The sequence below is a fragment of the Polypterus senegalus genome, chromosome 12 (genome assembly GCF_016835505.1).
Source record: "Polypterus senegalus isolate Bchr_013 chromosome 12, ASM1683550v1, whole genome shotgun sequence".
NCBI lineage: Eukaryota > Metazoa > Chordata > Cladistia > Polypteriformes > Polypteridae > Polypterus > Polypterus senegalus.
The window spans coordinates 67,779,731-67,792,724 of NC_053165.1; the positions used below are offsets into that span (position 1 = coordinate 67,779,731).

Consider the following 12,994-nt stretch of genomic DNA (forward strand, 5'->3'; position numbering starts at 1 on the left):
GCAGCAGTCCCTCTCATACGTGAAGGGATTTCTACATTAGGATTCAAGTGAGAGTCTAACCACTAACGCTTAAACCCTGCCACCCTCTTGTCCGAATTTATGGCATTAGTGGCTCACGTGAAGTGACATCAGGCATTCACAGTTCATCATCACCGTTTGAAGTCACACAACCGCAGCACACCCATCAATCACTTAGGAGCAGCGGGTGCTCGTCACACGTCACATCACATACTATTTATTTAGTTAGCTATTTTAGGTGCAGCTTTCATAGTACGGTCCTCCTAATCGCACTTTTTTCTAACCTGCCAATGCCATGCTGCCACAGATTATGTTGTTTCCTACTGCCAAACTGCTTGACTCATTTAACACTAGAATTACCAGAGCCTACAAAAAAACTCGTTGATCCGTCCCACCTTATATCACTTCTCACCTCTCCATCAGTGTCCTTTGTCCTTTAACATTGGAATTACCAGAATCTACGAAAAAACACTTAGATCTGGCCCACCTTAAAACCATTCTAACCTCTCCGCCAGCATCTTTTGTCCTCTAAATGTGCCGATAAAGACGAGCTGCAAGCAGCCAGCTATTCCATCCCCCTACCGACTTAGAACGTACACGAACTTCTCCCAGCTCATGCCTTGATTAATTATCTGGAGTGAACTGGAGTTTTAGAGTGGAAATAATAGATTGTTATTTGGAACACATGCATTTCATGTGTGTTCCATTTCTACAGTAATCTGTGTAAACACATTGTTAAAATAAATGTTTTTCATATTTTAGTAGTAAATGACAAAACATTGGCATAAACCGTATAAAGTATGAAGCCTGAAGTCCAAAGATCAATTAAACACTTTCACAAAAGGTTTAAGGGAATGAGAACAGTTTCTGTGGCGTAGCAGTAAGATTGGCTGACTTGTAATCAAGAGTCCCTGATTTGATCCCCACTGCCTCCTAAATTTGCTGTTTTCAGTAGTGAGCTGCTCTTATTGTTAATATTATACAGTACATACATACACTTGGTTTGCGTCTGTAACACACAGTGTACATTTATAGGACTTGTAAAAGTTACCGTTTCCCCCCCCCCTTTAATTCTCTCTAAATCACGATACATACTACCGCCCCCCACCCCCAGAGATCTGACGCTGTTTGTTTTTATTTGAAACTGGGAACAACTGGAGATGTGAGTGGTGTTTTGAGACAATGCAACTGGACGTTCTCTCATCTGGAGGGATTAAAGCTGACACACAAACGCTGGCGAATCTGCCTTCTTCGTATCTCACTAGTCACTTGATTTGTTTTTTTTGTATTCAGTTATACTGAGTGTTCCTGCTTACGCTGAGTTAGTATGCACCTTATGGTCTAAGAAGTCCAAAAAAAAAAAAAGACATAGGTATATATGATATTTGGAATTATTCATTTTATGATCTATATAGTACATTTCTGAAAAGTTTGTGGCACGGATTATTCATATTCATTCGCATAACATCTGGCGGTTTGTAATCAGTGACGCGTGTTTTTTTTCCCCCCGATCTTGCCAGTCCCGACTTGTTGCTGTATGCCATTTCTTTTGTACTCCTGGACATGCAGAGGAAAGAATAGTACAGAGCAGTAACTTCAGCGCTATATGCAATCATCAGATTCAAATGTTAACAGTTCTCTCACACACACACACACACACGCAAGGATCGTCCTTCCTATATTTATGTGTGTACCTGTTACAATGTACACACTTCTCTCTATACTGTGGTTTCTATTATTACACACCTGAAAGAAAGAGACAATATATGTGAAAACATCACCACACTAAGGCAATATTATTTGAAAACAAACATTGTCAGATTTGGTGTGAATTTATGCTGGCGCTGTTACTTAGTCAGATCAGGGGCTTATTCAGTACGCACAAGAACATGCAGGTGGCCAGTTGCTGTGTGCAACAACATGCTGGCGGTGATTGACACACATGTACAGGGTGCTCCAGACCTAATTATGCAGATCCAGATCATCTGGATGACTTTGATTTATGCGGGGACGATTCCAGTTCGGTGCAAAGACAATTCTTCATGTCGTCAGTTTGCACGCTTATTGATGGTCCGGGATTTTTGGGTGATTTTCTATGTAATAAACTTAATAAGTTATAGTGTAATGAAAATTGCATAATTAGATCTTGTTCACCCTATACTGTGCAAGGCATGCACGGGGGACACTGAGAAAAGAAGACTGTTCTTGGCTCAGCTTGCAGAGGAACTTTGTCGTTCCATCTTACTAGAAAAGGTGATGGAAAAAGAAAAGGAGGATTTAACATCGACAAGCTTCTGTTCCAGACAGACGCTTTCCCCAGGAAAGTAAACTTATCGTCAGTATCACCCCGCCCCTCCTGATCTGACTCTAAGTAACAGCGCCAGCATAAATTCACAGCCGATCTGACACTGTGAGCAGATTGAAAATTGTCTGCCAGACTTTATCTAATGGAAAAAAGTAACGATAAGAGTGTTGCCCAATGTAGCAAAGTAAGAGTAGCATTTCTTCTTCACAAATGTACTCAAGTAAAAGTAAAAAGTACGGTGCAGTAAAACTACTCTTAAAAGTACAATTTTTTAAAAAAAGTTACTGAAGTAAACGTTAATGGAGTAAATGTAACTCATTACTACCCACTTCTGATACTCAGTATATATACAGTGTGTGTGTGTGTGTGTATGTATATATATATATATATATATATATATATATATATATCATTTTTAATGTAGGTAGATCATTTTGACTTGGTCATTTTAAATGTAGCTTGCAAGTCAAATAAGTGTGGGCACCCCTGACGTAGATTGTTGTAGACACGGAACACGCATGAAATGCATGTGTTCCAAATAACGATATAGTATTTATAAAAGGTGTGATTTTGCTTGACTTCTCACTCTATACAACTCCAAGCAACTGACACGCAGGTAAACAGACTTGAGCTGAGAAAACTGTGCCCGGTGGGGGATGTGATAGTAGACTGCTTGCTGTTTGCTGCTTATAAACACATTTAAAAGGACAAAATACACTGATGGAGAGGTGAGAAGCAATTTAAGGTGGGAAGGATCTACGATTTTTTTCGTAGGTTCTGATAAATACTACTGTTGGGGGGGTTTGGATACACAAATAAGCAACATTTGAAAATGTAGGGACAACATGTGCCTGGATACTCAAGCAACATTTGTCACTGAGCCAGTAGGCATGACACGTTGGGGTGAGCGTTTAAAATAAAGGAAGGAGTTTAGATAGTGAACTGAAAGGGCTCCACCACTACAAGCAGATCATCCAAGTCAAAGCTGATTGTAGCAAAGCCCGTTATTCTTGTGTCATTGAAACTTCTGTTCAAGGTATGAAGGCATTATGTTTGCATGCTGTCCCCATGTTTTCTGTGGATACCCTAGTTTGCTTTCCCATTTTTCCAATAAAAGTTTTAGTGATTCAGGTCCCGACTCCCTAATGACTGAATACTGCCCATAATACACTAGGTTCACCAGACGTGCTGTGATACACACTGTCCCTTATGACCCAGGAAAGTATGTTTACAAAAAAAAAAAAAGAACCAATGAATGAGTTTACTACTTACATGTCACGTCTTTTACCAGTGTCCTACTAAAAGTTATCCAACCAGTTGGCAAGGCCTTTTGGCCTGTCGCACTGGTGCCACAACCTCAACTGTAATACATCAAACCAAATCCTCGGTGAAGCCTTCATTTTGCTTCATGAACTCTGTTAGCCACAATGGCCCTACCAGTGACTACCACCTTTTCTGGGTCCTTGTTACGTACTGTAACACCATCTACAAATAACTACTTCCATCTTTTTTCTGCATCACTTGCTCCTTCCCTTCACAACCATCATGTCCTTCATCTGCTTTTGAATTTTTTCCCCTTTACAAACCAATGTTTTCTTATTCTACACAAAGTTACTTTTACTTTAATTCAAGGTTTACTTTTAATTGAAAATACAAGCCTAGCATATACTGTTTAAGACAGATGTTAGCATTTCAAATGGCTATTTTAGTGTTGATGTACTTGCTTTACAAATGTCTGGACTGCTCTTCTAGTGAATGTTTGTTCTGTTCATTTTCATGTTTTGGATTAATATAATTCCATCACTGCATTTTTTTTCCCCCATTGCTTTCTCACCTGCTTGGCAACAGAAGAAGAGTGTTCATTTCACAGCTTAAAAAGGCACTATAGTCATCACGTAAGTGGACAAGTGAAGATACCAAGACCCTTTACAAAGCAGATCTAATGCAAACGGCATGGGCAACTGGCTCTGTATTTTGTAATTCTTTTTAGTTTAGTCCCATCCTTTAGAAGGTGACTGACCATCAGTGGTGTTTAACACAGTTATGTTCACTGTAGATATTTCAACAACAGTAGATTAACTAGTCATTGGGACTCCAGAGAGAGGAACCATGAAGGCGGCCAAAACAAATGACCTCCAGACTTGTGAAATCAGCTAAGCAGCTCTCATGTGTTCAGGACTGTGGCTTTATGCAGACTAAGTGAGACACCGCCATACTGCCATACTGCACAGCCACACACTTCATCTTTAGAGTGGAGGTTCTGACATGAAGGAAGGAATTATTACTTCGTAAACATTTTACAAGCATGACGACCATCTATTAGGTCAGATATACAATAAGTGGTACACTTTAATATGTAAAAACAAGTCCGTGGTGTCACTCTAGTGTGCCCAGGCACTTCTGGGTGGTTATTTAATTGTTGTGTGTGTGGAGTCAGGACATCAGTCCCTGATTCCATGCAAAAGCCAAACAGAAAAAACTGACAACACTGGTAGGACTGACCTTAAATCAAGCTGTGGATATCAAGCCCACCCTCTACAAGCTACAAATGTTTACCTCAATATTTACATCACACAGTAGTAGGGGGAGACAGTGGTTAGTCTGTGAATGACACTTGAGCTGTATGTGGCATTTCAAAGACACAAGGAGTTGTAGCAAGTCCTGCAGTACCTCACATTTGATCACAAACACTGACCAGTATTACAACAGTTGTCTATTTCTGCATCCACTCCCATGTTTCACTTTGTTATTCTTCTTAAAACCTGGGATTTATTTTAATAAAAGCCTCGGCTGCATTTAGGACCTCAAATGGTGGTCATTTTACTGTTCTGTGTCCACTTTTCTGCTGAACTCCTTATTTACTACAGGATCCTGTCACACTTGGGCTTCGCATTGTAAATTAGAGCTGAAGTAATGAGAGTGAAAAAAAGTCTGGTGGTCACCTTCCCTTCAAACTTGGCGACAGGCTCCAGCAAACACAAGACAAGCCACAATCTAAAAAGTGAAGAAACATGAAGAATACAGACCTTACTTTGGATAACAAGCAAACAAACGTGTTCTGTGCATAAAGAGGGTCAGAGTTGTTTTCATTTTCTTTTCTAGACAGTGTGTCACAGCACTGCTGTATAAAGACATACGACACAAAATCCAAACTGACAGGTGGACAATAAAATAAGGACTGTACAAATGTACTAGTTTGATGAACAGTTAACATTTCTTACACAAATGGCGTGGCCACCTCTACGGAGGACCTCTCAACATCTAGACTTAAATAAAGATCACACCTGGCTGGAAATAGTGATCAGAGGGGCCACTCCACAAACAATAGCGTCCATGACTTGAACAACTGCAAGTTAACCACTACTTGACCCCGATTTCCCCTAGCAGACACCAGTTACTTCTTAGAGCACTACACTTACTGATCATTCTGACACTGAGCTTTAATTTTAAGACAATCTGTCAAACCCAACCTGCTCCACAAAAAGAATTTCAGATGACTACACCTCTAAGGAGAAGGTTGCCATGGACTTCAGTCTGGGCCATTGACTGTGCCGCACTCACTGCTGGGACGCCTGCTAACTGACCTGACTCCAACACACATTTGCTGCCGTTCATTCCCCTCCATTTAGTCCCCTGCCTGGTGTTCACCCCATTTGACCAATGGTGACAACCGCAGTATGATGAGATGCAGTGGCAATCCAGGTGGCTTCTAGTCAAGTGTGTGCATTTCTCTTTGAGGGTCCTAATGTCCCATGATGTGATGCATTAGATCCAAACAGGCCAAGGCCAACAAACATTTGGTATCTTCAGTTGTTTCTCTGAGTGTTGTACACCAAATATATTTTATCATCACTTTCAACCAAAAAAATTGTGATAAAATGAAACATTTGTGCACGTTGATGATGTTTGCAGTTGTGTGTTGCTTATGTTTATAGTTAAACCTTTTATCCTTTGAAGTACTGCAACCTTGCTTTTCAAGCTGACAAAAGTCACTGGAGCTTTGTGTTAAGTGCTGCTGGGGTGGTTTGCTGACCAACAGAAAGTCTCCCTTAGGGCTTGAGGTATACAAGGTTTACTCACTGGAAGAAAAAGTGCCAAGTATAAGTGAAGCACCTCAGCAATAAGAGCGCAGGCCAGCTCCAAGTTGGGTATAAAGCACAAAACACAGGGGCATCTGACTGGCAGAGTACTAAAAGTGCTAAACTGCGCTGCTTCTCACTGGGGTGAGCATTATGGCCACACATAACACAAGCTCTAAAGAGAGAGGCTGAAGAACATCAGAGATTTCTCTGTGTGGATCCATTACTATCTCTTACTGAGATGACTCCTAATATTTGAAAACCTACCCAATGAAATGGCAGTACGCCTCATGAGCCATTCTGTGCCAGTTCCCTTGTGGTTCACACCACCTCCAATACACTCCAATACAATGGTGCTGTAAACCTTCAGCTATGAACAAGGCAGATTGCGTTACCTCAAAGTTTGGAAACACCAAGTATAAGATTACGATGGCTTATCAAATGAAAACACAAAACCCACAGGTGTAAGTGCAGACACAGTCCCCCAGTTGCATGTTTTGGGAATGTCTAGAAGGTCACATGGATGCATCTTTAGCCTAAGACACTGTAATCCCTTTCTTGACGCCAGTGGATTTAGAACTTGGTGCAACTACTCGGTGCAGAATACTTGTTTACAAAACGTAAACCTCAAGTATTCTACTGCCTGTGCGTAGCTTCATGACTGCAGCTCTTCAATACTGCTGTGACCTTTCAAGTCTCGCCTGCCACTACTATGGATTCTCACTTGTTCTTCTCTTCTAGGTTCCCTCAGAAAACATGGCTAACCCCAGAAGAGCTCCTTCTCCAACCGTGACCCAACAGCCTCCACCAGGACCAGGAACAATAGGGGCTGGAAGTCCGATAAGAACTAGGGACTTGTCTGGAAAAAAGAAAAAGGGACTGTTCTCTAAAGGGAAAAAACTACTTAAAAAACTAGGGGGTGTAAAATAGGTTTACTGAAGCACGAAATAGTAAAACTCGGCTACATGCATCATAAGTATTATGGGATTGGGGGGGATTCAAATACTTCCCACTTGTAAATTAAACACTGTGCAGTGGGGTTGGGGGATTAAAGATGCACCAGAGGAATGACCCATGTTTTAAAAGCTGCACTCCCAACTGTTGAAACTGTTGATCTAGATATTAATATGTCACATTTATTTGATTATATGAATGTGGTCAAGTGAAGAAACGTTGTTTACATTAGCAATGCTCTTATAGATTCCTTTTTATAACCCTTTTCAATATTTAAGAGTACAATAGTTAAGAAAAGGGGCACCATAGGACCAAATTCATGAATAGCACAAAACTGGATAAACAAATTTAAAACAGTGTGCAACGGATGTCAAATGTTTGGGGGTCCACTGCAGTATTGATCAAGCCTACCTTCATACAAATACTCAAAACACCTAAGACATCACTTACACACCTGCGTCCTGTGCTTCTAAAGCTGGGAACCTGCTACTGCATCCACATTTGACGAATTCCCTAGTTGGAGCAAAGCCACGTTCTTGCCTTATTAATGCCTAATGTCTTGTCCTCTGTCCAGTTACAGTACTGTATGTTTGTGTGCACTGATCTCATTAACATGCCACCAAGTAGCAATCAGGAGTGAAGCGCATAACATGGGGCCGTCCAAGGCTGCACCCAACACAGCCCAGGCTGAAACTGTGAGCTGCTGAGGTCATCGCGAGCTCCTTAACACCACCCATACCCCGGACAGACCCTAAATCACACTTTCCCCGGGTTTGCACGACTCATTAATACTTGTACTTGGAGCTAATACTCCGCAGACGGGAGCTCCATATTCAGTAAACAATGGGCACAATGTTTCAACATGGCATCCTGGCACTGGGGATGAAACAACCAATCAGTGGAAATACAAATTTAGACACAACCATGCACACACACTCTTTCATTCATCTTTGGTTTGTATCATCTTGTGCTTTGCTACCAAGATTATAACTTTAAGTTGAGCATCCATCAGTGATACAAGACAAATCACAATGTACTGGCCCCTCACAAACTTGAAGCCGTATACAGTTCTAGGTCTTGTACCTCGCATTACATGTACCAAGCTATAACCATCAGTCGGCTCAGATTCAGTTATTTTGCAAATAAAACAAAATCCCTGCACAAAACTCATCAGCCTACTTCAAACAAATGCATTTACTTTAACCAATCAGGTTGTTCTCAGTCTAATGCTTTATTACCTTTATAGAAAAAAATCCAACAACCTCTGCTCCATTCCTACACTGGACGCAGTCCATCTTTTGAAGTTGTCCACCTGTGGCACACTAAACAGAGAAACGTTACGAGATCAGACGTGTCCTCTCTGTCAGCAGGTCCTGGAAGACCCCCCAGTGAAAACCACATCAGACTTTTGTGAGGCCCACAGGCTTCCTCCAACGTCAGTCGGTAGCTGCATGTTACTTTATGGATTACACAACTGACAGTATGGCACCTGGAACTTTCATTTCTAAAGACCACCAACTTTAAACATCCAAGCCTGCCAAACTAAACAAGTTAACAAACCAGAGCTTAGCCAAACAGCCCATCTGAGGAGAGTGCCCCAGGTGTGAAGTCCCAGTACTCTAATACTGCTTATGATACTACATATTGTTTGAGTGTGCGCTGCTCTTTTTTGTACTTTGTCCAGTTGTAAATTGTTTTTAAATGTTTATACTTGATTTTCAGACTGCCTTTTTTTGCAGAGTTTATAAGCCATGCAAGGTTCCCTTCCCCTACGGTGTCTTCAACAAATACGTAACCTGTTCCATAAAGTCTCCAGTCGTGAGCTTACTAGAGAATGACAAAACTCATTGGCCTCGCTGTGGTAATTGGTTGTTGTGTGTGCGTGCGCGCATGTATACACTTATTTTCTAAGGACAAATTTGATATTTTGTAAGAAAGAAAAAAAAAGAAAAGAAAAAAAAGAAAAAGAAAGTGTGAAGCCTCATTAAATGAAATTTCACTTGAAAAGAGTGTAAATTTGCTTTGTACTTAGCACCCCGGCTTGGGCAGACATTAAACACACACACCTTTCTAATGTACAGTAATCCACAGCTACCATGGAATGAAAAAGTGGGATCAAAAACCATGGATGGAAAAATGCACAAGAGCTACCTGGCTGAGACAAAAGGAGTGGAAGGCACACAAATGACAGCACAGCACTGAAGGGCAAAGTGGGCACTGCCCATCTGCTAGGCTACAGGCACACAAGGCCTGTTAAAGACAGGAGATAAAAGCAGGGCCATAGAAATCCAGCTGCACACGGCCCCCCCAACCTGCAATCCTGAGTGAATGGCTTAACTGCAGCTCATTCTAGCACCATGCTTTGAACATCATCTGTCAACACCCGAGATGACATCTCTGCATCAGAAAGAAGGGCATCCAAATGGATATTCACCTTGGGCTTGTGACTGCCAGCTAAACTCTGGCAGGGTGTGATGGACACAATAATGTGCTGTAAAAAAGCCAATACTGGTTCTGTACCGGGAGGTGACCTTGATCCCATTACCCGAGTTTACAGAATCAGAAACTATAGGGTGAGCCAAAAAGAAGTACCACATTTCAAACGTTTATTCTACAAAAACTCTAGATGATAAAATAAATTTCTTTATGATACAAGAAAGGGTGTACAAAATTGATTTTTTTCACTGTGTTTTAAAAATGATGTCTTCAAGGTGGTAGCCATCATTAGGCAATACACTCTTTGAGACGATTTCGAAACGCTCCCATTTCAAAGGGAATAGCGGGGATTTCGTGGCAAATAGCGTCCTTGAGGGCTTCAAGGGTTTGAGGTTGGTGTGTGTATACCTTCAACTTGAGAGAGCCCCACAAGACGAAATCGCATGGAGCCAAGATCAGGAGAACGTGAAGGCCACTTGATATCACTGTGCAGGGAGATCAGCTCCCCTGGAATAATCTTCCGTAAAACTTGCATGGATCTCCACACCATATGAGCTGTCGCTCCATCCTGTTGACACCAGGCCTCCACCACATCCATTTCTTCCAGCTGGGGCAGCCAGAAGTTCTCCAGTCTGTAGTGATGGTGACTGTTGCTCCCCACTCATCAAAAAAGAAAGGGCCTACAATGCCAAATTCTGCAACGGCACACCAAACTGTAACACGCTCTCTGATGAAGTTCACAATGGTTGGTTTCAAGCCAATAGCGAAGGTTTTGCTTATTTATGCAACCATTCAGATGGAAATGTGTCAAGTCGCTGCACTTGATGGTGGCATCTCGATGAACGGGTTGCAGAATGTTTGCTCACAACTCTCTATGGCTCTCCCAGTCTATCTCAGAGACTACCATCATTTTGTACGGATGGAAATCAAGGTCCTTTTGCAAAATCCTCCTCAAAGACGTGTTGCAGATACCTAAGGCAGAAGTGCACTGAACGTCTAGGAGACAGCAAAATTGATGCCCTCACAGGTTGGATGTTTTCAGGCATCCATACAATCCAAGGACAGCCTGGAGAATTTTTGTTCAATGTTGTACCCGTCTGTCTAAATTTAGGCACCCACTGAAGAACTGTTTTCTGACTTGGGACGTCACCGTTAGGAGGAATGCTGAAGTGCGTTCAGAAGGCACGTTGCGTAGTGATAACGGATTCGTTGTTTTAGAAGAACACTTTGACAGCGAAAGCACGGTGCACACTGGACCAAGGCATGTTGCCAACTGAAAAGTACACGGGATCAACTATCAAAGGACCACCCACCCCAAACCCACTCGGCTGCCTCTACCTTGCGCAATGACCTTGAGAAATGTGGTACTTCATTTTGGCTCACCCTGTAGTTGCTTCCACGAGTTGCGGTGGGGCCTAAAACCAGACAATTCACTCTCCCCGGCTGAATATCGCTGATCTTTTTATCTTTGTGAGCTGAAAGTTGACAACCCGCTGCAATATTTGGGGTGAGAATCAACTACTCGTTGCGGTTCAAAGGACTCACCAGCCTTCTTTGGCCTGGAAGCTCTTCTCCATAGAGCTTTGGAGCTGGGCACCCTGAACGAACAACGAACATTTAGATCCATTCTGCCAAGCCATGATCTGTGCCAGTGACTGAAAGGCATCCATTACCTTAGCACCATACGTGACTGTTCCACAAGAGTAACATCTATTTTTCCAGTGATGTTGCAGAGGACACAGCAACCGAGAAAGGCAACATCACACCACACAGCCAAGACAAAGAGTGCACTCGAGCGCCACAGAAGTCCTCTTGTGTATGACATGTTGGTCTCTCTCACCGGCCTGCATACGCATTCATACTAAAAACTGCAATAACTTTTGTGTTTAATAAATAATTGGATTACCATTTTTCTGAAATTAAGTGGGTTTCATCTACCTGGATATAAGGCTAATTGTCAGAGACCCCCAACCCTCCTATACAGAAAGAACAAAAATTAAGAAGGATCCTTTCCAGATTACTTAATTACTGGCATAGTCAAAGACAAAACTAAAAATGAATTAACTGAGTGCTCAGTTCATGTAAGAAAAGCCTCTAAAGACACCAAGCAAACCATAAAGATAGAAGCCTACAGGTGATGTGTGAAGAGAGCAGCTCTGCATGTGGACGTCATCAGCATCGTCACTGTAAGATGACTGCCTTCCTACACATACCAAAGGTGCACATGCTGTCTGAAATTGAAGTTTCCAAGTCATTTAGGAGACAAACCCATTAAAACCATTCACCTCCAACATTGCAAAACTTTTCCTGATATACATGATTAGGAAGGATTTTTACATTGGGCACGTGGTCTCAATTATACAACTGTGTAACTGAAAGGGAAGGCGTCTACAAAGCCCCCAAGTGGCAGAGCTTATCTCTACTATCTTTTAAAGGGCTGAGAACCCCAGGAGCGGCAAACCAAAGCACAGCTGCAGAGCAGGCGTCTCCTTGATGCTCACTCAGCAGCTACCTCTGACACTACATGGAGATACAGCAGGCACTCACTCCGCTGTTTTGGAGGACTTGTTCTTTATTCAGTTCCTTTACTGCACAATGTTAATTCAAAAACCCCCTCACAGTGTTTCAAAATAAAACATAAAAAAACTCCACCTTAGAGGAAACTTCATCACACAGAATACTGTACATCACAGCAGAACCTGCAGCTGTCTGCAAGACTCTAATAAAGGGGAGTTTGTATACAACATGTAACAAAGATTCCAGCCAAAATGAAACATGACTGCAACAAGACCCCCAGGGGAGAAGTCACCCATGCCAGGCCCAGACCCTCTTCTCAGTTTACTAGGGAGTTGAAGCTTTAGAGAATGTAGAAGGAAATAATAACTGTCATTTAAAGGCACACCTGGACATTATGTCATTGGGTTTGGAATGTCAAGCCTCAGGCTGGCAAAGCTAAAACACTGAGCCCCTCAATAGAATAAGATGCCAAAACCCGAAAGTGAACTGAAATTCATTTTACAAAATTGAAATTTATAGCACAACGGCATCTAGAGAGGAGCATGACCCATCAGGAGAAGGTCACTCTTCCTTGACACACGGGTGGTACTCCAATAGGCTCACTTGAAATAAACAAAAGAGTCAGTGACATTTCATTTGCTAACATCACTCTTTGGAAACACATGCAGCCTTACTTATTGATTTA

The 12,994-nt window shown here is 42.0% G+C and overlaps 1 protein-coding gene across 18 annotated transcripts in view; it reads left to right on the plus strand.

The window, feature by feature from the left end:
• Window positions 1–8,740, plus strand: part of rimbp2 (RIMS binding protein 2) — a 227,816-nt gene extending 219,076 nt beyond the window's left edge. For all 18 annotated transcript variants that reach the window (XM_039772064.1, XM_039772056.1, XM_039772059.1 and 15 more), the window contains one exon: window positions 7,144–8,740. In XM_039772064.1, coding sequence (XP_039627998.1) covers window positions 7,144–7,332 — 189 coding nt within the window. In that variant the 3' untranslated portion in view covers window positions 7,333–8,740. The remainder of the gene's footprint in view (window positions 1–7,143) is intronic.
• The last annotated feature ends 4,254 nt before the right edge of the window (window positions 8,741–12,994 follow it).